The sequence below is a fragment of the Mastacembelus armatus genome, chromosome 18 (genome assembly GCF_900324485.2).
Source record: "Mastacembelus armatus chromosome 18, fMasArm1.2, whole genome shotgun sequence".
NCBI lineage: Eukaryota > Metazoa > Chordata > Actinopteri > Synbranchiformes > Mastacembelidae > Mastacembelus > Mastacembelus armatus.
The window spans coordinates 12,249,905-12,276,485 of record NC_046650.1 but is presented as its reverse complement, the minus strand read 5'-3'; the positions used below and the strand labels follow the sequence as shown (position 1 = coordinate 12,276,485).

Below are 26,581 nucleotides of genomic sequence, written 5' to 3'. Positions count from 1 at the left end.
CAAATAAGAAGGAAGATTACAGGATAAGTCTCATTTTAAAATCTTATAAAAAAATGATTTTATCCAGTATAAAGGGGGGACATGACCTTCATCGGGGTAAATGATTGACAGAAGGGACTCTCAGCTTATGACATCAAATTCAACAACACACCTGTACTGTTCACACGTGCACATGGGAAATGAAGTTGTTTTCCAGGACCTAAAAAGCATCACTGTCATGTACTTTTCACAGAGGAAAACATCAAACCATGGAAAAGTCCAGCTATGCACATTTAAGTTCATTACATCTATTGAATAAAAAAGCCTAAATGTCTTTAATTGTATACAGTGTTTGAGAAGGGGAACTATCACAGCTTACATTTTATATTCTTTATTTAAACACATCAAATGGGGCACAGCATGTGCCTCCACATGCAAGTATACATGGGAAATGTAGTTCACAGTTGTTATTGCCATGTTTTACCTCACAGGAACCCCCACAGCTACATCACAGAGCAGCGATTAACCCTGATAGCAATCACTTTGATTTCATCTTTGCTTCCTTTGTTGATTTAGTCATAGTTATTGTGATTTTTTTTTTTTTTTTTAATCTCTGTTTGGGCTTTTGGAACAGGATTATGAACTACATTTCCCATGTGCACTTGCAGGCTAGTGCAGAGGTGTGTTCTATTGAAGTCATTATAGGCCCTGTGGTTAGGCTTTGGCAAACATTTGCCCTTTTGAAGGTCTGAAATCTAAAAGCTCAGTTGTTTTTTGTGTTAAATTAAATTCCTGTGATTAACCTTGCCACTAAAAAGCTTCTCCTTTTCCCTTCCTGCACCTTTAGCATTGAGTTGTAAGTATAAAGATCTTTATTTGTATCTACAAGCACAGGGCGACATGTTTCTGTATAACAATGAACACTGTTGTGAGTGGGTCCCTCACTTCTTTCTGCTGTAACACTGTGAAGAGGATGAAATTAGTCCCTAACAAATGCACTATTCTCAACTGTCAACGTAAAGTTTCCCACAGTTTTGTCTTTGAAGTAGATTTGTTTGGAGCAATAAGAATATGGAACATCAGCCTTGTTATTTCATGCTTAATGAAATTCACTGTTTTATAGATATAAAGTGAATCAAACTCCCACAGACTAGTATAAAACCAAGAATATGTCACAATCCAAATAAAAACATCATCTGAAAACTTTAGACTTAAGGATTTAAATGACCTGAGCAGTGTAATTCTATATTTATCGTGTGTTCAATTTAAAACTTCAGTCCCCCCCCCCACCACATGTTTCCATTCACACTATTATAAGCCCCAGCTGTTCTGTGTGCCTGAACATAAGCTACTGTACCTTTTTGTTCATCCCTAAACTGATTGAAAAGATCAAAGTAATCTGGTGACGCACAAGCCGGGCTGAGCTCTGTTGTTTTCCTGCGATCGCTGCTCTGATGAAAAGATGAGTCACTGGTTTGATTAAGTAGGAACTTCACAGTGGATCGTGTTGTCATCGTGCTCCATGAATATATGGAAATGTTCGTTCTCCTCATTTCTCAATACAATCCTGCCCTCTCTCTCACTCTCGCACACATGCAAACACATTTTGCAGGTGTGACTTATTTGTACCTGCAAACCTTGGGTCTACATTCAGAACTTCATAAAGAAAAGTGATTATTCTGAAACCGGCTGTGTAAATTGTGTGGTTTGGCTTTTAACATTCTTGCAACTTCCCACTGACAGATTGTTTTTCACCTCAGGGTTAGGTCGTTGATACAGTTACTTAACTCAGATATGTTTTCAGCCTGGTTTTTCTCTTTTGAAAGAAGTTGTTTGTTGTTCAGCTTGTGATTTTCCCTCATGAACAAGCTGCTGACTAAACAGCCACCCACTGTATACAAAGCGTCTTGTCCGTCATGAGGGAAAAGTAAAAAAAAAAAAAACACAGCAGCGTCTGAGACAGACACATACCTACATGTTTGCCTGCTCAGTCATTCTGGATCAGGACTTTGGCTAAACTGTGAATTCATTCACACACACAGGCTTCAGCGAGGCCTGGAGGCTGCCAGACTCTTCCTATTGTTTGACATCAGGCTGCATGTGTCTCTAGTTTCATGTGGTATCGCTGTGGCGTCTGAAACTCAACACAGAGCAGTATGAGTGAGGGGATTTAGTGACACGTTGAGAGGAAATGTGAAAAACCAAAAGCTTATGGGAGTTTTTGCAGGTAAAGGCAAACATGGCAATTCAAAACAAATGTTCCTTTAGAAATCAATGTATTTAAAAATTGTGCAAAACAACTGAACCCCCCCCATTTCAGAAAAACAAAGAAAGTGCAGTTTAAACCAAGTTTCAAGTTTAAAAAGAGCACACTATAATTGAGAAAGCAGTGGCAATTACAGCTATGAGCAAGAGGGATGAAGATAGAAAGGGGTGTGTGAGATGAATAGATGAATGTCCAAAGGAAAAGCTATTTTGGTATCGTCAGGGCTCTGATCCACCTCCTGTGCTGAGAGACTGACACAGAGACTGACACAGGGACAGACACGCTAACAGCCTCTCCTGCCGTGAGGAGCCTGAGTCAGTTAGTCAGTCAGGATCTTTTTTTTTCCACTCGCAGCTGTTGTGGATGTTTCCAAGGCTCACTGTGTGCATGTCTTCCTGGCTCAAGCAAAAAAAAAAAAAAAAAAAAAAAAAGCCCTGAGGTGTTCATTAGCCGAGGCCCTGGGGCCGTGCACTCCGCCCGCTGAGCCTCTAACTGCTGTGACGGCAAAGTTTAAAACAGCCACAGTGAGGATACGCTCATAAACAAACATTTGATATCCTGCATCAACACAGGATGTCTGTGAAAGGCCATCCTTTGTGATTTTACAGGGTTATCATAAATGCAGATAGAGTATGTAATGCCATCAGTGAGCAGTGAATTGAGACCTACATGTATTGGGTTCGATGTGCTCCATTAACTCTCATAAGGCCTTCAGACAGGGAACAGGATTTATCACATGACAAACTAAACTACTGAAACAAAAACAGTTTGAAAGCCTGTTCACCGTTCTGTTCCTGAGTCTGAAATCAAATGAAAATCGCAGCATTAAAATAAAACTGCTCAACTTCAGTTTTGTTGAACTTTGACCTGCAGACTCTTCCAGCTTTCGGTATATAACATGATGGCCCTTTGGTTTAGTTTCTGTATGAATGTGAGTGGCTTGAGCTTTTGGCCTTGAGCTTCACCTGCCTTGACTGGTCTTTGTTGATAGTCTCTTCCTGTTCCCTTACTGTTTAGTATAAAACACTGTGGTAAAGAGCTGTCATGTTTTATATAATATGGCTGACTGCTAACTTGCTATAATAACTAACTCGGCTGATGTATCACAACTTTTTTTTAATTCCACTTCTGAAACCGACATGAGAATATTTACACATGCGCCGACAAAATACGTCACAGTTTACAAGCCCATTTTTTTATTTTACAGTATAAATATGAGTAGGAATGATTTGGCAGGCAGTGACAGAAAAGAGAAGCCGCAGTGAAACATGTTCACAACCTCACCGAGCAAACTGCTTATTTAGCAACTCTTCAATTAACACACCGTGAGCCAGAGGAGCCATGATTGGTAATTTCTTCTGGACCGTCCAGCCTCAGTTAGTTCGTTATTAGGCACATGAGCAAGTTTAGAGTAGAACTAAGATCACAGGCCATTCAGAAACTAAAATCCAGGAAAAGCATAGAGTACGTAGGGTGACGACCTGTGTGCGGTTTATTTAAGGTTGAAAAACTATAGAAACTAAGGCGATGACAGCAAAGTTTATATTTTACCTGCTCTGGGTTTCACACTTGCATAGATCTCCTGCTTTTCCACCTCATGACTCAGTTTCACATTAATCTGCACAGCAATGGCATTAATTAACAAAATAATCAGGATTGTGAGCGTACGTGTGTAATATAAGAACAGATTCTGTTTGACTGTGAAATGAAATCGATGCTGACGCAGTCGTGGTTAAGCTATAAAAAGGGACCACTTCCTCATCCTCCGTCACAGTCTTCTTCTCCTGTCTTTAACAATGTCCACATTCTTCTCCCAATAAACCAAAAATGATGTGAGGGAAGAAATGATAACAGGAGACAAAACAGGAACAATAACATGTAGCGTATAAAAAGTTTGCAGTGACCCTTTTCTGTCACGTACCATTCCTAAACAGACATTGGCAAGCACTGTGCATTCACAAAGGAAATATTGACTCTGTGCTAACAGTTTGCACAGATATGCTGAAAAATGCAATAAAAGCAGCGTAGTGTCTTACTAATACCTGCACGATGGCAGTGCAGACATGGCAAAGCAGTGAGTGAGCACATGCAGGCTTATTAAGACTGTGGAGTGTTAAATACACTACAGTACATTCAGAAGGATGAACTGGTACGGCTGCAGGTGATATTCACAGTCTGATGTCTCTTCATTTGTTATGCAAACCCTGCAGCATTGGAAAAGACGTTAAAAAATAAATCGGTATGGTTTGTAAACAGTTTTCCTTCATCTCACAGTGGAACAACTGTAAAAACACGAGAGGTGCAAGTCAGAAATGTGGCAAAGTTTCATGGTGGATCTGAATGTGCTGAAGTCGCATTCCAGTCTGAGTCAAAGTTTTTGGGCGATAAATGAGAGAAAGTGCAGAGGTGTCTCACTCACAGTCCTCCCCGGCTGTGGCGGCCTCCAGAGCAGCCAGAGCCTCGGCCACCATTGAGTCTGTGATGCTCTGCACCTCCTCCTCCCCCTCCTCATTATTCCTTGCTTCCTCCTCGTCTTCGCTCCTGGTCACTGAGATCCCACTCTCGACTGTGGAAACGTCCAGAGTGTATGGGTGTCTCAGCTCGTCCCTGGTGTCGGCTGAGGACAGGCTGGTGGTGCTGGTGTGGATGTCCACTGACAGGACGCTTCCCTCATCTCCCGTGTCACAGGGGTACTCCGGCGTCCCCCCAACCCCCTCGTCTATCTCGTCTGCTGACAGGCTTTCGTGGCCAATCCCGCACTCGGTGATGGAGCTGTCCCATCCATTCCTCATCTCATGGTGTCCCCGCTCGATGTAGCTCCTCTGGTCCTGAAAGTCCTGTATGTTGGGGTACACCGGTACCAGGCTGGGGTTTTGCTCCTGAATCACCCATCTTGTTCCCAGACCTTCTGGCTGGATGATGTACAGACCCCCCTCTGCAGGGGGTGCACTCCCCTGCTGGTGCAGCACCTTCACAGGTGAAGACACCGCGTGCAGCCTGTGGTTGACATGGTTATTGTCCACCTCTAGTCTCAGAGTGCTTTCAGTGGACTTGCTGTATCCCAGATTGTGGAAGCCCTCCTTGTTGTGGCCACTGCCGGGGGGCCCCTCTGAGAGGTAGTGGGACTGGTAGAGCGAGTTGCCTGCAGAGTCAGTCTTCCTTACATCCACTGCCACAGAAGGGTCGTAGATGTAGCTGTGAGGAAGACAAATGAAAAATGAAAACTATTTGTCTAGGTTGGTAAATTCTTAAGAAAAATAAAGGCCACATAAAGGACTAAAAGCTGAAATGCATAAAAGCAATTGCTATAATTTTTGATTATTAATCACTTAAGTGATATGAAGAAAAATGCCAGATGTATATTCAAACATTTAGGATTTGTTGCTTCTCTCTGACTGTATCTCTGCAGTTCCTCTTCAGGTACTGGATTGGATAGCCATGAAATGCTCTAGTGCCACTATGATGTTGACATTTTGTTAGTGAACTTGTAAACTCTTGCTGTGGACATTCATGTTTCCCTCAGGATCAGACGTAATAACTTTTGTCATTTAATTTTCCATCTGGTGGGATCATCAGGTCAAAACCTGAATCTGTCCAATATTTCGGTTTAGTTTCTGACCAAGTGCCTGTAAAACTAAATCATGTTTTGTGCTTATCTTATTAAATTTAGATGGTGAACATGGTAAATAATATACAAGTTAAACATTAGCATGTTAGCATGCTAATGCTAAACTCTTAGTTGTAGTCCGAGTCATTGCAGAAAACAGTCTGGAGTACTATATCATTTGAAGTATTTCATTCAGTGTAAATGTGACCTTTAATCCAAACTCCTGCAGTTCAAAAGAATGAATGGTGGATCTCTTTAACTTCCAAAAAAGTCATGAGTTTCACAGACACCACGATTTGATTCCTCGGCGACAGACAGAGAGGACTATTTCTGTCTGTCTGAGTGGGCTCCAGGACTCAGGTGTCCCTGTGCCAATCGATGAAAACCCCCTGACATACTCCACACACTGACAGCAACAGGAATACGTCACTGTGCAGTCGATGCACCTTTCTAAATGCCACTGTTACCTCTAAGGCAAGCATGCATTTGACGTTTACACAGACTCCATCCAGCCTTAGCTGCAGTAATGTTTGCACTGTGTATATGAATATCAGATATGTTATACAGAGCGTTGGTGGGAGGACAGAGAGTTGTGCACCGGCCTGTGACTGCACTCTTCTCTGTGCGTCTGTGAAATATGGGCTTTTATTCAGAGAGGAGAGGGAAGCACAGGGAAAAAGGACATGTAGGGGGACAGGATGAAACAAGCTCTGTGTGTGTGTGTGTGTGTGTGTGTGTGTTATAGGCATCTTCTGAGAACTTTGCTGACACTGGTCTTATTCTGCCAAAGCTGCAATGTTATTAACAAAATGTAAATGAGTTATTTTACAACATCAGCCTTTGACTTTTGATCCATGAAATTCCTGGTAGCCTGAAACTACAGTTGTTCGTCAGTGTCGTCCAGAGTTTGAGCCTGACTGAAGCTGGGTTTCTGACGCTGACACTGAAGTCAGTATTTGGGGATTTATTTCTGACAGAATTTTTAAAAAAGACCAAGATCCACATTTAGCTTGACATGTTAGAGTAAAAATACCTTCAGTTCTCTCTGGTGGGGAAACCATGTAATGTTCACTCAGTTTTTAAGTGATCTCAAACACACACTGGCATTTCTGTCATACGGTCCACAACCACTATTGGTGGTCAATATTTAAAGGAACAGTTCACTTCATTTTGGAAAACGGACTCTTAAAAGAGCTGAAGCCTACATACAATAAATGCAGCTCTGAAGATCAGGGGAAACAAGAAGATGCAACATGCATCAATAAAAACGTCAATTTCCCTTGGAGGGCTAATAAAGTTCATTGGTTTATCTGTGTGAATAAGCAGGCTAAAGATGTCAGTCAAGCTGTTTCCCACTGTTTAAAGCCTCTACACTAAATTACAGTTGTGCTAATAAATTTACATCCCTCTGGCACAATGTGAGAAATATTGGCCATTTTTTGAAAAGGATAACTGAACATGCAGGATCTGTGTCCGCCTCATTAAAAATCAGAAAGACAACTACAATTACAAAAGATACTGACTATTTTTCTTATAAAGAAAAGTTTTCTGCATGAGCATTTATATCTCTTAAAAATGGCAAGAAGCTAATAAATCCACATCCCAGAATTCATTGAGATGACCTTGCATGCAGCATAAAGCTAAGGTCCTGTTGTGATCACAGACCTGAGAATATCTTTGGTTGTAGGGATCAAAATACAAATGGAGAGAAAACAACAAATGAGCTGCTGTTTGTGCGACTGTCCTCGTCAGTCTGTGAAATGAGTAAATAAACGATAATCAACACGAACACCGATCATTTCACATTTTGTTTTGCTGCTTGTTTTGTTCTTTAAAGAAACAGAAAATAATGAGCCCTAGTTATGCCGCACAGCTCCCTAGTCAGCTCATTAAAGTGAATGACAAATGGTGAATACAAAGAGGACATTTTCACCTGCAGCCAGCTTTATAAGAGCTTCCACTTTCCATCAGATCAACTAAAAGCGGCTCTGATGCAATACGTTTGCATTGATTTGAAGCATTTCCTTTTCTCGCCTTCAGCAGATATTTTTCTTTACTCTCATCAGTTCTCTCATGTCTGCTGTAAAATGAATCTTTTACTGAGTAAATTACAGGTCGCCATATGTTCTGCCAGTCCTCGTAGGACAGCAGAGGCTGATCACATGATATTTAATGCTCATTTAAGCTCTGCACCTTAAATAGCCCCTTGTAGTCTGCAATAACTGTCTGATACTAACATTTTGAAGGAGTTTCTTCCAAGGGTATAAGCAGAAGGTTGCTTCCCCTCTCACACACAAGCCTGGACAGCTATGAGGAGCGTTGGCAGGGGGCTTTATTTTGCGAACAGTGTAACAGGCTGTCAGACATCACCTGCTGCGAGAACCTCATGTTTTTCACACTCATCTTTTCTTCCTTCCATTTGTTTTCTCCTCCACCCTGCAAGCCTCCTAACCCCAGCAGAACCCCCCACCTCCGTCTCACACCTCGCCCCCTCCAGAACAACTTCCTCCTCACTTCTCCTTCACTGTCTTTGTAATGTAGTTACCCACTAATCTACTATACTTCTCCTTGATTTCACCTTCTTCCCTCAAGCTTTAGCCGTCTATTGTGTCACTTCCCTCCTGCTGCCACTTCTTCATTCTCAAGTTGTTCTCTTTATTTTTATTTTTTTTAAATCTTGCCCCCCTTTGGCTTTAGCTCGCACTGTTCAGCACACACTTAACAAGAACAAAATTCCAGTGAATTAAGAAAACAACTTTCACATATTGATCGTGTCCTTTCTCCCCTCCTGGTAGGCAGACACACAAACATCGCCTGCCCACGCTTTTACAGTCAGGAGCTGCTGCACATCCACATGTTCACCCCCTGACTTTACAGTAAGCACCTCTCTCTCTCTCCTTGCATCCTCTCCTCCATCTCCCTTCACCGTAGAAAGCCGAGAACATGGATGTTTTCCATTTCTCTCGCTCCTGGGCAGCGTTGCCGCCGTGTCCCCACCGTCAAGGTGAAACTTGAGGCTCGTGTTTATAAAAGCGAGACACACACATGGTGTTTCACCAGGAGAAAAATGCCAATAATTCATAAAGCTAGACAAAAGCTGGGTGAGAAAATGAAACAGTATTTTGTATCAACAGGAGGCCATAACTTGCTCTGTCTCCAAGCTATTTTCAAAGGGCAGAGAACAGACACTGTTTCTGTTTGGGTTTTTTAGTGAAGTGGATGGAGACCAAAAAAAAAAAAAAAAAGGACAAACAATGTCTTCATTTCTGGTTACAAAACACTAAACTTCACGTCTGTGTAAGGAGGAGAGTAGTTTGTCTGTGTTTATCTGGTTACCAGAACAAAAGCTGATGCAAATCTCTCCCAGCATTAAAAGTCACACAAAGACAGAAGCAGCAGCTCTTTGTGTCGGGTGTGGATTTTATTATCAAAACAGTATTTTTGCATAGAAGTTGGTTCAGCTGATTCTGGGGAGTTCCTTCTTTCCACACTCTGTTGGGATTCCCTTTCTGAGGGTTTTACTTATGTTAAAGAGTTTTTTAGGAAGCACCTCCAAGGAAGGAGCCTTTCATTGTGTGTTTAACTTTGGCGATGTTTACTGCAGCAGGTTAGATGGTGATTAAAGTATCGGAAAACATTCCTTCACAGGTAATCCAACGATTTTTGAGCTAATGCGACAATTAGCAACACCTGCACTATGTGACAACAATACCAGCTGACTTATTATGCTGATGATATCTGCTCTAAAATATAATGCAGGGTGCAGTGGTGTCTATAGATTTTATGCCACCAATACCATTAGAGTTGTGATGAACATCTTAATGACTTTTTTTTTTTTCATTTGAGACACATTGTCCTCTGGAGTAAATGGAAATTTCCACCTTGGAGTGTGGAAAAACGTGCAAAGCTGCTTTACACAGCTGCTCTTGAAGTCAAACAATTGAATTATCATTAAGGTAAATGGAAATATTCAATTAAGTAGTAAATATAATGCCACCAGCAAAAATAACTACCTTTTTGTAATATATTATACTAGCTGCTGTAATCATTTTGCTTATATAAACAGTGAAGCAGATAAAAACCTGCCTGGATAAGTCCTATCTGTTGCAAAATCTAATAACAATGAGATCTGTGCGGGATTGTTATTCTGGAATAAGTTATATCTGGATTTCTGCAGGTACATTGGGAATATGCGAGCACCACTAAGGCCGTACTGTTGACCAAGTAAAATACAGCTGTGCCAGATCCCAAACATCTGGCCCAAAATGTGACGCTCCAGACAATTAGTAAGTTGTGTGTGTGTGTGTGTGTGTGTGTGTGTCAGTCAGAAGAATTCACATGTATCTTTGACTGGAGAAAGAAAAAAGCGTGTAGGAGGATATATATTCATTAATCAAAATTGCTTTTTTCTGCTCCGTCCTGTCTCTTTGTTCACCTCAACAAGCAAAGCTGATCCTTGACAACAATGTGCTGTAGACCTTTAATGAGCACAGTCCTGCAAAGGAATACAGTAACCAAGGGTGATGGCTATTGGCATATTGACTCGTTTGTGCAAAGAGCTCACGTGAGACTGAGTGTGCAGATGTATTATAAATGGAGCTCTCGCTATCTGCATGAAACAAGACAAGATATCATTGTATAGCAGAGGAGACATTTAAACTGGCTCTGTGGACCTGCATATAAGGAAACCTAAAAGTGAGAGATTGTTATTGAGGAGGTGGACTGGATACTGATAAGGCAAACAAACGTGATGTTTCTAAAGCTAATACGGGAATACTGAGAGACCAACCATACCAACCATATCATCATGATATGTTAGAATCAACATCTTGTGCTTCTATCTAGAGCAGCTGGCAATGAGTTACTGCTGGAAAGCCACCGATCAGTAATTTGACTTCTATGCTGCTATTTTCTTCTGGTAGAATTTGCAGCTTGTCTGTAGTGGTTTCTAGTGAAGGTGAGCTACAGACAGAAAGACCCCTTCCAATAACATAAAAATGTCATACCCTTAATGAACTAAAACATTAACCTTCAAGGAAAAGTGCAAAGGAGCTATTTCACACAGCAAATGCCATAAATTTAATCAGCTCAGCCTTTGTTTTGGCTGCTAATTAAACTTGTCTGATTTTGTGAATTTGTGCTGTAGGCTATAAATAAAACTGCCTTTTCTAAACTTGCTTTTTAAGTGGCATTTTACCCACCAATTACCAAATTAACAAAAAACAGATAAGCGCAATCGCTTAAGATGGTTAAAGGGCCAGTTCACCCAAATAATAAAGGATGGATGTTGTTATATATCAATTTTGTATACCACTGTTCTTGGTTCTCAAAACCTTAAAAATCAACATAGACCTTGTTTGTGCTCTTTTGTAATTTGGGTGAATCCTTTCTTTAACATGTGACATGACAACATTTAGAAGAAGGTTGGTGACACACTTCTCACCTTTTAATCATCCTGCAGCATTGGCACCCCATTTGGCCAGCTGTGTCGTGGAGCTGTGGAGGGACAGTGACACACCAGTTAAACTTTAATCACAAAAACACACTTTGACTAAACAGCACTGACAAAATCACAAGTGACAAAGCTTCTTTTAAATTATGCGTGCAGTATATTGTTTTCAGCGGCCGACATTTTCCATCAATGTCTGAGCTCGCTCATCAATGAAAGATTACAGTCAGCTCCACAGCCACCGATCTCACACACACACACACACACACACATGCACACACATGCACACAAACACATACACAGACACTTTGGCAGAGCCTGAGACTGCTATTGATCGGACAGTTCACCACCTCTGACATGTGAGTGGTTTTTAGATGAGGGCTTTTTCGAGGTTCCTTGAGATTTCACCTCATCATTCAGTTTTCTCTTTGCCCTTGGACTTGATGGTGTTTGGACACGAGGATGAAAACTCTGTCTGCCTGAAGCACCGATAAAGATGCTATTGCCATCCATCACTGTTGTGAGCAAGTGTGTATCGAAGAGTGTGTATCTATGTGCAGGATTGGAGTGACCTTTTCTCTCCTGCTGGTGTGTTTCTCTAGGCTTTGGCATTTCATTGCCTGGGTAAATAATTAATCACCGAGTCTTGAATGAGTTTGTCTGCAAGTGAAGGAGAAAGAGCGACACAGGTCGAGGACACGGTACCTCTTTGTGAGAGAAAAGTAAGGATGCACCCATGAGACAAAACAGTTTCTAGTCTTAAGCTTAATTTTCTTACCCTGTAGGCCTTTGGAGAAGCAAAGTATATGGATGGAGACTACATCGCTTTCATATGTTGTCAGCAGATGATTATAGTTTTGGTTTGGTTTTGAGAACATCGAGTCTTGCTCATTTGTGGCAAGGAAATTGGACCCTTTGTCATAAAACTGTTTGGAATTATAAATCCTGTGCCTTCAAAAAAACTTCATTAAAAGAATCAATTTGGTGTTACACTCTTTCTTGTGTTAGTACGTCTCTTAAGAATTCCCCCGTCAAACCTCATTGTTTCCTATTGAAATGGTAACGATCTTACAAGATGTCACTCAAACTGTAGTAAAAAAAAAAAAGTGCATTTGTTAGATACTATTTTCAGCCATTACTATATGTTATACATTTCACATTTTATTTTGTTACACATCCATGGACAATCCTGTATATCCAGCTGAGTTGCACTAATGCACACACAGTGTATTACAGCACTGTCTTTAATCTCTACCTAAACAGTGTGCTACAGTTCTTGTAATCATTAGTTTACTTCATCCCTTTGTATTTATCAGTCCCGTAAGTGTTTGTGATGCAGTACGGCAGCTCTGATGTAAGAAGCTTTAGCTCGGGGACTTCACACATCTTTGTGCAAAGTCCCCGAGGGAACGAGCTGAGTCCAGCTGAGCTTTGCTTAGGGTGCTGGTTTGAAAAATGCATGTGGGACCAATAAAAATGCTCTTGATGTACTGCTCATGTTAGCATCGACTCTGAAGAGGACCTGCTGAGTTATATAATTTATAAGATGCCTCACTAGCAAGGCTATCAATCTAACCCTGTGAACAGGAGTAACATGATTGGTTGCATTGTTTTCGGGATAGAATGTGTTTTTTGTGCAAAAGCAAGAAAGCATGACTTGGTTATTCCCAAGACATCTAATTAGCCCCCACTTGTCTCTGAGTGCCAGCCTCCTCTCATTGACTGCCCTCTTCTCTCTTCACAACAACAGGCTCTTGGGATTTGACGTGGTCTTGACTGTAACCCGGCTGAAACAATTCCCACAACTCCATTTTCACCCAGGCCTCCGAACATTTACAGCTACTTATATATACCACAGCGAGTGCAATTCAGAGCGATAGAGGCCCAGTGGTTCGACAGGACGCTTTTACACACACCGCTGCGCTGGCAAGCACCCACCCAGCTGATGTGACCCTTATCTTCCAGGAGGAGAGCAAGAGTGGAGGTAATTTCCCAGCAGGCATTGGGAACTATCACATTAATGGAGCGTTGTATTAGTCCAGGCAGAGTGCCGAAGTCGCTATCAGCCGAATTTTACAATTAACAGTCACATTCAAGCAGGTCAATAACCATCTGAGATGTGACAGATCTCAATCCTCGGATCACTGTAGCTGGATGTGCCTAGTTCTTCCAGCAGCATCACCTCCTGTTTTCTTGTTGTGCCTGGCATTTCTTGCCTTGTGCATTATGTATATTCCACATCCCAGTGATATGTGTCTGCTGCTTTCTGCTCCTTTAACCCTTGGGGGTGTTTTTAATGTTCTTGTGTCTGAGTCCTGCAGGCAGCTCTGATTCGTTTAGGGAACATCCTGAAGCTGAGAGCCTCCTCTGCCAAATATGACTGCATATCTATTTGTTGCAGCAAATAGTCGTAAATCCTTTGACATATCTGTCCCAGACTGAATTGTTATGAATTAATTATAAGTATAATTAAGTTTAGTTCCTTCCCGGCACCATATTTTCACTACAGATAAAAACACTGGGGCAGTACATGGATTATTAAGTGTTGTGAGAGTGGAGTAACTAAGGAATAACTTTCTTGAAGTTAAATAACTCACTCTATATTTTTTAAAATTATCAAATCTGGTAATATGAAAGTACATTTTTCAGGCAAAGCAGTTTAAAATCCAATTTCATTACTCAATATTTCCACAATACACAGAGATAAAACCCATCCAGTCGCTAACTTTCACAAATCAAATCAGCTTTGTTTAGAAAGCTGCTTATTTTATTTAACTAACATTTCAAAAACCTAAAATGTTCAATTTATTATCACAAAGACCTGTAACTCCAGCAAATGATTTCATATATTAACAAATAAATCTAGAAGGATACCATTCTTTCTACCTGCAACAGAACCCTGAGCATTATGCATTTTAAAGTTTGAGGTTTTTGGTATTTCTGTAACATTACTTGTTCATGTCAGGCTAAAACAACGTCTGCTAATGATACTGCTTGAACAGCTACACAAAATAAATACACCACTGAGACTCAAGAATGGCACAAGATGTCCTTTTGTAGAATATTTAGCCCTGAAGGAAATCTCATGACTTTCCCTCCTGTGTCAATTCATGGGAAGTTAATGAGCTTCAGAAAAGATGGAGAACAAGGCTGAGTTCGTTAAACAGAAGATGCTGCAAAGTACCAGTTTGTGGCACATAAAATGAATATTGTAAGAACTGAAAATATTTTACTATTCATTATGTGGAATTAAAAAATTATGTAACTTTTAATTCAGTGCTGCATATTTATTAGGCTCTTAGCTGACGCCACACTGAGCTTTATCTAACCAGCACATATGCTCCAGTTTCAACTTTCCCTAAATCAGTAATTTTTTACTGCAGTATTTTATGTGAAAAGTGGTAAACAAACTTTTAAAATAGACAGACAAGGTATAGCAAACTCTTTGTAATGTGCTTACCTCCTTCCACTTCATGTATTTTACTGTTATATAAGATGCATATGCATTATTTGTGGTGCATTTAGGCTGACTCCTAAATGAATGTCAAATGATGACACACGTGTCAGATAGACTGACCGACTCAGCCGGAAAAAGCTTGTTTGCATCGGAATGGAGTTGGGCTGCACATTTGCAAGGCAAAAACTCTCTCTGGGTGGACCGACTGCTGACAATGTGGTTACAGTGTTACCTGCCTCGGGCTAACCATTCTGCTGCTGGTCAGCAGAAACGCCACAGAGTCAGAGGGGAACTGGTCCTGCAGGGCAGACATGACACAGTGCCATCTCAGCCTGAGCAGCTCTCCGTGCTCCTCAAGCAACAAGCAGCCTGTGAGTAACTAACTAGTTACATCACTGTGCTGATAACTGAACCACATTAGTATTAAAAGTCAGACAACTCCCCAAAACTCTGTAATGAAAAGACAAACATGAGGAACAATGCGGGCTGATGTATGTTCTGGCTCCGGTGTGTCTACTTGCAGCTGTCATCTATGTAGTGTTTGCAGAGTAAATAGCTATAGATACACAAAGAGGTGGAAAAACCAGGAAACTGTATGCTAAGGCAGGGAACACCCATGAATTCCCATCAGTGCTGCGTGTTTGAATATTAACCATTAGCGGAGAACATTTGCACATCCTGTATGGTCCTAAACCTGAGACCTGAAACTGGTTGGTACCAGACTCAAACCCCTCGGGCGGGAGGTGACATTTACGGAAGCAGATCTATTTTTAGTGTTGCTGCCTAATGAATATAAAAAATGTTAAAATAAAGAAATATATATTAGTATTTTAATACTCTAATCAATCAAGCTATTCTAATGGTGGCGTTCTGATAATAAGCACTTGTAGTTATTATATTTCCATTACATTTTCCTGCTAATGCTGTCATTTTGACCTAAACACGTCTGAAAAAAGCAGAACCTTTACTCCTAGTGGAGTACTTTTATACGGTTGTGTAAATACTTTTAATTAAGTAAATAATCTAAATCCTTCCATTACTGCTTCTTTTGTTGATGTGTTTTAAGCTTCGACCAAAGCTGGCTCGGAGATGGGGAAACATCAATCAGTGTAAGCTTAGTTCAAACAAAATCACTTTTCTGGTGTTTTAACTGAGCAGCGTATGCTGAAATTTTATATGGATCATTATGTTATAAAACTATGGTTAAAAGCAGCAGGATGTAACTGTGAACATTAAAACTGATAAGAGGATCCAATGCAAACACAGAGCCATGCAAACGTGTCGGTAATGAGAGTAATTCTCTCTTTTCCCTCAGTCTTTACAGCAAGCATCACATCAGAACAGCCAAATGACCGATCATGTTGTTGCCTTGGAGACTTTCCAAAGTCCTAATGAGATCAATGATTCAATCGGTGCATCGAACGACTATCATTCATTCCTATATTGGTCATTGTTGGCTGGCAATAATAGTGTTCTATCTGTTCTTTCTGCCATTCAATATATTATTTATTGCTCCTGTTTTTTATGATAGGGAAGATCGTGGGACGATTACTGAAGGGGAGAGAGATTTCTGTGCCAGCAGCTTGGGTTGGTGCCCATTTTTTCGCTCTCTGAGTTTTCTTCAAAGGAAATTGAAACATTTCATCTTGGAGAAACAGGTGCAATAAAAGCGAGATTGCTGTCGAGTGTCCCTTAAATGTGGACTGGATTGAAATCCAGAGGACACCCATGAAACTGGAAGTCAGGACAATTTGACAATTGCTGCAGGTGGAAAGTTACACACCCAGAAAGACTTTAGAATAAATCTTCCTATTGAAAGGATCCGACTGAAATGGATTTCACTGTTAGTTTTGTTTGTAAAAAGAGTAAAAATAGAGTATAGGTTTATAAGATTTATTGGAAGATTCTCTTGGAATTGACATAACATTGGGAGGAGGGAGCTGCCACTGTCTTGGTTTTGCTCTGGCCCTGCACTGGTGATGTTTCTTTTCCCTTACAAATGCTCTCTGGCTGAGCGCAAACATCAGTCTTCTTAGAAAGGCACCAATCATTGGATGCAAAAGGCTGATTTTGTCATCTTTGGACAGAACCAAGCTCACTGTTTATATCTGTTTATCTCCTGCTGTTCATAGTCTTTGTGCTAAGCTAAGCTAACTAGGAGCTGGCTCCACATTTATCGTGCCGGCATGGAAGCGGTACTGATCTTCTTGTCTACGTATATGTCCCGAAAATGTTTAAATATTCCTTTAACAAATTTGTATTTTCTTTTTTAGCTGGATCTACCTGGGACTTGACTGAACATCAAGAGAAAATCACCATCAGATTTTGTAAGTACTTAAAACTGCCAGGGTCTGCTGCAGTACATTTGGTCTCCACACTATAACACCACCTCAAAACATAAGAAAACTCTGTCACGTCTTTGAGATGAGTCTTGATGTTTTTGTTCTGCCCTTGGATGACTGAAATCTATCCACAATCATTTCCGTCCACTGTGGGCTTGAGTTGCTGGTCTAAACACCTCAGCTATCAACAATTTAAGACCAAATAGAGGAAGATAACGTTGAAAGACAAAAATAGAGACCCTGAATAACACTAGAGAGGCTTTTTAACAGTTAAAGGTTCAATGTGAAATATTTAGAATGATCTATTAGCAGAAAGGAAATATAGCGTTCATAAACTGTGTAATCACTGGACAATACCAACTGTTGCATTTTCTTACGCCTGATTGAAATCTTAGTATGAGTCTCTGAAACTATCAGCTTATATAAACTGTGTGTTAAATGATAAAATTGTCATTTACATTTGACACCTGACTCCTGTGGGCTGGTCAGTGTGTGTGTGTGTGTGTGTGTGTGTGTGTGTGTGTGTTGTGTGCGTGTGAAGTGACAGTGAGAAGCATTTTCACTTTTTTTTAATATGTGGGTGACATGAAAAGGGGTGTAGTGATAGGAAAGTGGGCTAACTGGCTGCTAAAACAATGCTGGTGAAAATATGGCAAGAATTTCCATTACATCCGTGGATGTGCATGCTTGGAATGCCGAAGAAGTAAACCGAGAGGGATGCTTCAACGAGCTTTCAGTTAATTACAGTTTTCAAAATGTGTAATTTGAAAGCAAATATTTAAATAGTTTCTACAGCCTGTACTTTCACACGCTATTAGTAGACGAAGAGAAACAATTTCGCTATTCAATATAAACATTTTACGTCATTTATCAAACAAAGGTGCTAAACAGTCACTGGCTCCAGTGTCTCAAATTTAAGGAGTCGCTGCTTTTCTCTTTTCTCTTCTCTTCAAATCTAACATCCAATAAAGGCGTCTGAATTCAAAATGTCATCTGCATGAGCGTTTATGTCTCCAGCTTTGTTTGCCTGACCTGTCTTTTCCCTCTGGATGCTAAATTTAACTTGAGACTACATCCAGTTCCATTTGAGCTGAAACTGGCTTTTATCTCATGTACAGTATGCTCGTGAACTTAAAGGTACTCCCAATGTAAAACTGAAAACAAAGCAATTATCGACAGGACTTGTCAGCAGGTGCTGTGATCCTCTGCGTTTCTCTGCTGCAGCATTCGATAAGACGGTCAATTTAGGACTCTTATCTGCTCGAAGGCTTTTAAAATCCAGCTGAAATGTCAATACATGGTTTTAAAGTTGGTGTAGTGACAGAAAAATGCTGCTGTCTCACCCACCGCTTTAACTCAATTTTTAATAACCCGAATATACAGTAGATGAGATAACCCTTCACACCTGATAACACTTCCCATGACAGAGCTCGGGTTATTCATCTGTGTGATGTTATTGTGTAATTTTTCCAATTACGGCTCACACAAAGAGACCTGAAATATCTGTCAGCAGGCGGGAAAAGAAAAGCGTCTCCTTCAGAATGTGACTACAACTTCTGGTTTGAGTGTTTGCCATGTGTGCCGACTTTAAGCTGATTTGAATAACCTCAGTGCCATTAGCCAAGCATATGGGGAGTTGTCATGGTGACCAATTATTATAATGTCAGCCTTTAAGGAGCAACTTTTTAATGCACCTCTGACACACAGCTGTTGTTTTGCTATTTAATAAATTAGATTGATTGTATGGGGGGATCAGTCATGTTAGCCGTGAGGGATAAGAAGTGGATGAAATGTGGAAATTCCTTGGCTTTTCAGATCCTATCATGTGTGTGTGTCTCTGTGTAATATGATGTGCTGCATCCAAACATCCTTCCTCAGATGGCCTTGGGCAGCAGTCTGATGAAAACAAGTGCTGTCTCCTCTCTATTACCCAGCAGCCCACATGTATCAATAGCCCTGACTCACCTCCTCGCTCCCCCTCACACTGCAAACAGACCTGCCGCTGTTTCCCTCCCATGGATCCTCCTGACCCAGGCGCTCTGAATAGTACTTTGGCAAGTAAACAAGCCAAAGAAGAATGTATTCTTAAATAATATACAGCCTGTGAGGCAGAGGTAAACAAAAAGAAGGTATAGTGTGTAGTTTTTTGAAAGATACTTTTATCCTAACTGGGTTTCTACTGCTTATAATTATAGATAGTAGGATTTTCCACCTGACAAGGTGGAAAATTTTGTCTCAGGCATAGTTCATTGGTGAAACTATCTATTTTAAGAATGCAACTAATCATTATTTGAATTTTTTATTAATATATAATTTGATAAATGTTTGCCATCAATAATATGCAGCCTAAAAAGTTTTTGTTTTTAAATACCCACATCTGACACTTATGACCTTACAACTCCAAAGGTGGACAAGTCGCTCTGGGTGCAGTTTAATTTCTGATTAATCTATTTTATGGCTGTAACTAACAATTATTTCCATCACTGATTAATCTGTTAATTTTTTTTCTGTGAACCAATTAATCATTAAATCTATAAAATGCCAGAACTTAGCATAGAATGGCTGTTATGATTTCCCAGTGCTCAAGGTGACGTCTGCAAATTGCTTGTGCGTGTTTAATCCAAAGATATTCAACGTACACTGGTAGGAGACAAAAGCAGGGAGCAGGGAATATTTGTGGTTTTTGCTTGATGAATTAGTTTGGATATACTGACTGTCGACCAGTCCCTTCAGTGGACTGAACAGCTTCCCAGTTAATTATAACAACATTTACTTTAAAAAAAAAAAAAAAAAAGTTCAATAGGTTCCCGGATCATGAAGCAAACGGCACAAAGCTCACGTCTCATGTGTACATCCTGTTGCAGCAGCAGCAGCAGCCCTGGTGCCAGGCAAACTAGACCTTGGACAAATAGTATTTGCATCCACTTTTAATGGCTTGTTTTGTCTAATAAGCTGCTACATGGGTGGAGCCTGCCACTAAAGGCTAGAAATGGGTTTAGCAAACCTCAGTGTAGCATCTTGTATGAATCACCTGTTAGGATGCTGTAAATCCCACCTCCCTGAAGACAAAAAACACACCAGGAAACACGGACGTGTCCTAGCAGCTCCAACACGGCTCATCATGTTTAAAAGCGTATCACAAACGACAGACACGGCTGTTCAGGCGATCCAGGGCGCAGTAAAGCTACTTGTTCCATGTGCAAACAAAGCCCAAGGCCGTGTAGCTACACGAGAGCTGGTTAACTGAGTTAAGACCCGTGCTCCACCTGCACCTCTCCACACCATCCTAACAAAGCCCAAACGGGCCCAGAACAGCTCAACATTCAGTCATGAACTTTACCTGCCTGTGTCCAAGGTGCACAGGGTGTGATGGAAATTCTTGACTTGGCTCCCAAACACACATTTGTCAAATTTACAATATTGTGCATGACGCACTGAAAGATGAGGTTCAGCTCCAACAGCACCAAACATTTGATGGCACCAGCTTCTTAAATGTGATCGTTTCACACTTTTCTTTTTTATGTCACTAAATGAAATATCTGTGATGAAGGATGAAATAGCGAATTTGAGGGAAGCCATGACAAGCACCCAGGGCAATTGTTCTAACTTATCAGCAACATCTCTAAAATGAAAACAAAAATGAAAACAATTCCAATGTACAATATTAAAGTGTTTTTTTTTTTTTTTTTTAGGCTGACTGCACCACTTTTCAACAACACAAGTCTTCCATCTATAGGATTCAGTATTTCCCAGCCTTAGCCATCTGGAGAAGACTTTATTTGAGTTGTATGTTCTGAGATCCAAAGCAAGTTGAAATATTTTGTCTTCTTTTTGGTCATTATTTTTAAACAATCGTGTAGCTGTGTGTGTTGGGATCATGTGCAACAGGTGTGCGCTCAGGTTTAACTAGTCTACCCAGACATAAGCCCATCATACTTAACGTTATATCCATTTCTATAAGCGTCACTTAAACATAACACCCTCCATTTATTGTAGTGTTTTTTTTTTTCTTTCTTGTTTATAATGCGAACGTGTAAAATATCTAGTCCACCTCCACCTGCGGCTGTAACACCGCCTTTACACAGCTTTAATAACGTCAGCCACAGCTCGTTCGTGCGACCAGAGGTGAGTTTATTTTAAAGCGAGAGCAAAGCAGCGAAAAGCCGAGTGCACCTACCTGTTGCACTGAGCGAAGGTGTGGCACTGGGCCCTAGGTGTCACACAAAGCACGGATGACCTGAGTTGTCATTGAAGTCGCTTCTCTTCAGGCGAGGAAATTAGAAATTAGAAATACAGGTGTAAAAGCAGAGGCAACATGTTCAGCTACAAATGGCTTCCTCCCTTTGGTGGGAGTTGTGGTGGCAGAGAAAAGTTCCCCCCCCTCCCTCGGTGACTCCACAGTCCCATGTCTGAAGAGCAGTCTGCTGCTGGTTAGTTAGTCTGACAAACTGCTGCTCCACTATCAGTTTATACACGCAGACACACACCTGCTTCCTGCCCGGACTTCCACAATAAAACTTATCAACCCAAATACAAAGCGGTTTTTAAACTCACCTAAAGAGCTGTTGGCATCAAAACAAACTTTATTTACAAGTTGCATTACAAACAGAAAAGCTCAAGTTAAAACATAGAGATTAACGAAATTTGATGCTATAATGTCAGAATACTTATCTATACATTACAGTATGCCATGAGCTTTAACTCGCAGAAAATATGCTTCAAACCTAATAAGGCTTAAGAATTAACCTCCATACGCTGCAGAGGGTCCAAATATAAATATAACTTATTTTCTTTTATTGACTTTTGTTTCTTGTTACTGAAATGCTGAGTACTGTCAGTGCTTCAGGCCCCTAAGAACAGTCGGAGAAGAGAACCTGTGAGGAGAAATAGGTTTCTGTAACCATGATGACAAACTGAAGGATGTTGTATCTTAATAACAGCTTGTCATTTTACCCATCTCCAGTTTTCAACACTGCAACAGACTTTAACTTGAAGTTTACCATCAGGGGCGTTAATAAACTGGGTAACCTGAGTCCAGCTTGACACAGTTTATCCTGACATGGCTCTCCACAGTTACCATGTCAAAGGCACCCTTTAACGCTCGGTCTATGCTTAAAACTTGGCTTCAGCCCAGAAAGAACAGAACAGCTAGTACAGGTTTCTGAGTCTGACAGCATTTATAATCCAAAAAAGTTATTTTTATTTAAATAAGGGCATGTTGTTGCCAAAACAGTGAGATGATCACATTGTGAGGGATTTTATAGACTGTAATTTTAAACATTCTTCGAGTTATCCATCAAAAGTGTTGAAGAAAATGAATATGTTATTCTGCATTGTAAGCATGAAAAGTTATCCCACCAGCACATAAGAAATAAATGGATGCATTTTGTTTTTGCAGTGCAGGGAGCAAACTGTTTTGTATCACTTCATAGACGAGTGAGGAAAACCGGTTTGAGTGTTTACAGACACACATACTTACACTTACTTGTGGTAAGTATCCTTGATAGAATCAGAAACAGAAATCATTTCCTGTACTGGAAATTTCTTTGGTGCTCACTCACCGAAATGTTACAAACAATAACATAAAAGCACGTGAAACAGGTTAAATATACATGATTTAAGTCAAAGAAAGTGGAATTTAATACGGAAGATGAACAGCTTCTCTGACAGTCTAGTTGTAATAAACTTAGATGTGCTAATTAGGCATAAATGTATAGATGTTTGTGTGTGTGAGATTGTTATCACGTAGAAACAAATTTTCTCATGACTCTGGATGTGAGAGTATAAAGGTATGTGGGTTTTTAGAGACAGGCTTTTAGTAAGGGAAATACTATCACTGCAAACAATGGAGATGTTTTTTTGTTTTTTGCTGCAGTTGACAGGATGGTAGCAAACACTGACAGAGACAAAACATGACAACAATGTGACAAGTCAGAAGCTAAATACAGCCCGTTTCGATGTTTTCAAAGAAACGGCCAGTGGTGTCACATAAAACACCTCCCATATTTATTTTCACTCTGCTGCTTCCTCCTTTATTTTTAAATACTACATTGAAACTTTGACACAGAGAGAAGAGATAACTGGTAGAAATGTTATAAGTTAACACACTGGATGTTATTACTTTTTTTGCATAGAGAATTGAAGCTTAATTATTTGCTGATATAATTAATTTCTCCTAATATCATGTACCTTTTTGCTGTTTTTCGACTACTTTATTTCCAACTCAGTGTGTATTCCTTCCCTTTTAATCACTCTCACAATACGAACTGTATAATTCACTGTTGTTCACACTTTCAACAATGCAGTGAATAACAGAACGTGCACCCAGTCACAGATGTTTAACATCCTTTTGTGTTGTAAAAGCCTGACTGGCACTGTCTGCAGGTACATTTAGCTGATCTGGAGCTTTCAGCTGTATCACATTATCTGGATCCGTATGTTATAGATGTTAAAATGAACTTTTATTTTCTCTAAGGATTTACTGTGCCAGGTTGATTTAAAATTATGGTTCTCAGCTCCTGTTTCCAAGCTCATGAATAGATTTGGTACTTGCTATTAAAGGTTAACAGCTAAATAAAAAAATAAGATTAGTAAGGTGAAGCATTCACTACTTTTTTGACCTTTTCTGTTGAAAAAACAGTAAATAATTAATCTTGGGAGTGCACGACCTACGGCTAAATCCTACTGTCGTTTCAGAGGCGTAGTCGTACTTAAAGCAATAACTTTGAACTGTTGTGAAACGTTGAAAATGCATAGTGTTGGCCTTCAGTTGTGACGTGTGAACTGACAGTAAATGAAATGGACTTTGGTACATACTGAGTCATAGCTGGTGTTTGCTTTGAAAACTGTGTCACTTTCCAAGATCAAAAGAGAAAGAAACACACCTATACACATGACTGGATTCCCTGAGGTTATTAAGTGCAAAGATAATATGTAGATTGCAGATTTTATTACAGGAGAATTTGACTGTAATTGTCTGTATCCATTATCATATTTCATTTTCTCTGGCCTGATCAAAAGCCCCAAACACAGGAGGTCAGACTGGACGCTCTGATCACAGGTAAACAGCTCCTCTAACATTTCCTACTGTTCACCTGAAACGGAAATAGAGCAACAACCTTGGAGAAGAGAGCCTTCAAATATCAGTCGCTCCTCCCAGCATGCTTCAGAGGAATTAGGTCAGTGTGTGTTGGTAGTTATCTTTGCAAACTGTGGTCTAGCGCTGAGGCGAAATGTGAGGAAAGAAGATAACAGTGATGAAATGAGTGGTGATGTTCAGCTGTTGTATTTCAGCGATTGGATTTCGTTATAACTCACCTCATTTGAGGGGCTCAGCAAAGCACAAGCTTTGTCTCTGAGCGGCCTAAAATTGGTGTGATTTCCCTATGCAAACATGTCGTACTTGGTGAAAGGCTTTTAGTTAGTCAAGCACAGACTACTCAGATAATTTGGTTTTGTGTTTTTTGAGTTGAAACCATGCTGGGTTTAAATTTTAGCTGCCAAGTAAGGTTAAAGTGTGTAGCTGTGGCTGGTTTATCTGGGCTGTCAAAAAGTGAAGAGGTGCCAGGAGAGAAATATGGGTGATTCATCAGCTCCCCCGTCACTGAAAATACAGGTTTAAGTTGGAAAAAAAAAACATTGACAAAAGGAGGGTCCAGGTTTATAGAGTAAATGCGACTGCCAATGAAGTGGCTATTTTAGGGCTGAGTAAATAAGAGCAATGTCATACTGTACCTACTGTAGGACACACACAAACAGAAACACATGACAAGCACATGACCTGTTGAGACCTCCTGCTCAACAAACAAGTGGTGTAATCATAAGCCCGTGTGGAGCTGCAGGTGGAATGTGCTAGCGATAGTCCAACCCTTGTTGTCATAAGGACTGGAAACAGCCCTGATCGCCAACAGACATGAGCTCACCATCATTACAATGAGAGGCGTGGCCAAGCCTGTCACCGCTGCAGACCTGATGTTGCTGTGGAGACGGGACACACACTCTAACTCACACACGCACACACACAAAGATTGGCTTGGAGTGACACCACTGGGAAATTAAAATGGTAGCCCAAAGCAACAGGATTTTATTGGCCAATCACAGCTTGGATCTTGGATGTGTTTACCTTGTAGGTTTGTGTGTCTGTGTGTGTGTGTGTGTGTTTGGTGCAGGGCAATGTACAGGTGCACTGCACATCTATGGCCTAATTATAATGACAATGTCAGACAGTGTTGGAGAAGTATTCACCACGCTTGTCTGACATTCAGCATCGAACACAGAAGAGCAATTACTGGCCTATCAAATCATTTTACAGCTCTGTTCTCTGTGTGTGTGTGTGTGTGTGTGTGTGTGTGTGTGTGTGTTTAAGTTGTCAGTTGTGTGTGTGTTTAAGTTGTCAGTGTTGCTTTCTGACTGACACACAACCACAGGTAAACTTCAAAACATGAATTTCCCGTTTGACAACATGCTCTGCGAGTTAACTTATTGCCTCCGGTGCTTCAGGACCGGTTTAATTTTAACCAATTAGATCAGAGTCACGTTGGTCATTGTCTTCTCAGAAATTTACAACAGCGGTGAATAAAAACATTTCTATGTTTATGACCACAAACATGATCACAACGTCATGTAGCAACTTCTAATTACACTAAAACACCTGAGGCGGTGGAGTGGAGGCAAAAAGTGAACCATTTTATTACATTAAAATGTTTCATACAAACAATGCATACACACTAGTTTCATATTGCTTCAGACATAAGTTTCTTTTCTCTTCGAATTCCAGTTAAACAACTCTGTAACAAAATGTAAGTACAACATTTATGAAAATATAAATCTCTAAACAGGTAAGTCAGTCTTGACAATACAAAGAATACCATAGAAACATTCATTACCAGTATGTCAACTATGAGTTGCAAACATGTAAGTTATTAAAAGTCATTCAAGTTACTTAACATACAATAATACCATTTACTGGCTTTCCATATGGACACATTCAAATATACTCTTAAACTGGCATTCCAATATATTTCTTTTTAAATTGTCTAGCAAAGATAGCATGGTTTCTCTATCATAAACATAATCACAGTAGAACACTGAAACAATTTGATACCAATATAAGTACAGGCCTCATAAAGAAATCAGACATTCAACATAACACAAACTATTATTGGGACTTTGGCAAATAGATGGTAGAATATATTTTTTTCAATTTAGAAACTGTTGAGCTGTAGGGAAGTAAAAGTTTGTTTTGTTTTTTTTTTAAAGCTTGATGCTGCTACCTGGTTTGAAATTATCCAAGGGCCGTTATCTCAACAGTTCAAAACTAGTAAACATACAATAAGATGGAATAGCCCTTGAAAAGTTAAGTGGGTGGGTTTTGTTTCAATCATGCCTGGCAGGTGATTGGTCTCAGAGCTTAAAACTGCACAACAAAAATTAAGTTTAGTATAATTACTGACATGCTTTAAAGAAACTATCGAGGCACCTG

The 26,581-nt window shown here is 40.2% G+C and overlaps 1 protein-coding gene across 1 annotated transcript; it reads right to left on the bottom strand.

Annotated features, from left to right (window-relative positions):
- Positions 1-2,238: 2,238 nt before the first annotated feature.
- LOC113125747 (uncharacterized) lies at positions 2,239-21,529 on the bottom strand. Its single transcript, XM_026299420.1, has 3 exons — positions 21,278-21,529; positions 11,296-11,348; positions 2,239-5,440 (listed from the first exon to the last, which is right to left on the bottom strand). Exons 2-3 carry the CDS (start codon positions 11,325-11,327, stop codon positions 4,657-4,659), a joined length of 816 nt encoding a protein of 271 aa, XP_026155205.1. The 5' UTR covers positions 11,328-11,348; positions 21,278-21,529; the 3' UTR covers positions 2,239-4,656.
- Between the last annotated feature and the right edge of the window lie 5,052 nt (positions 21,530-26,581).

What these genes read in the sequence shown, in the direction of transcription:
- LOC113125747 (XM_026299420.1), bottom strand. Translation starts at nt 11,327, where the DNA reads ATGGGGTGCCAATGCTGCAGGATGATTAAAAG. An exon ending in TGCTGCAGGATGATTAAAAG is followed by an intron (nt 5,441 to 11,295) that starts GTGAGAAGTGTG and finishes TCTTCCTCACAG; the next exon opens with CTACATCTACGACCCTTCTG.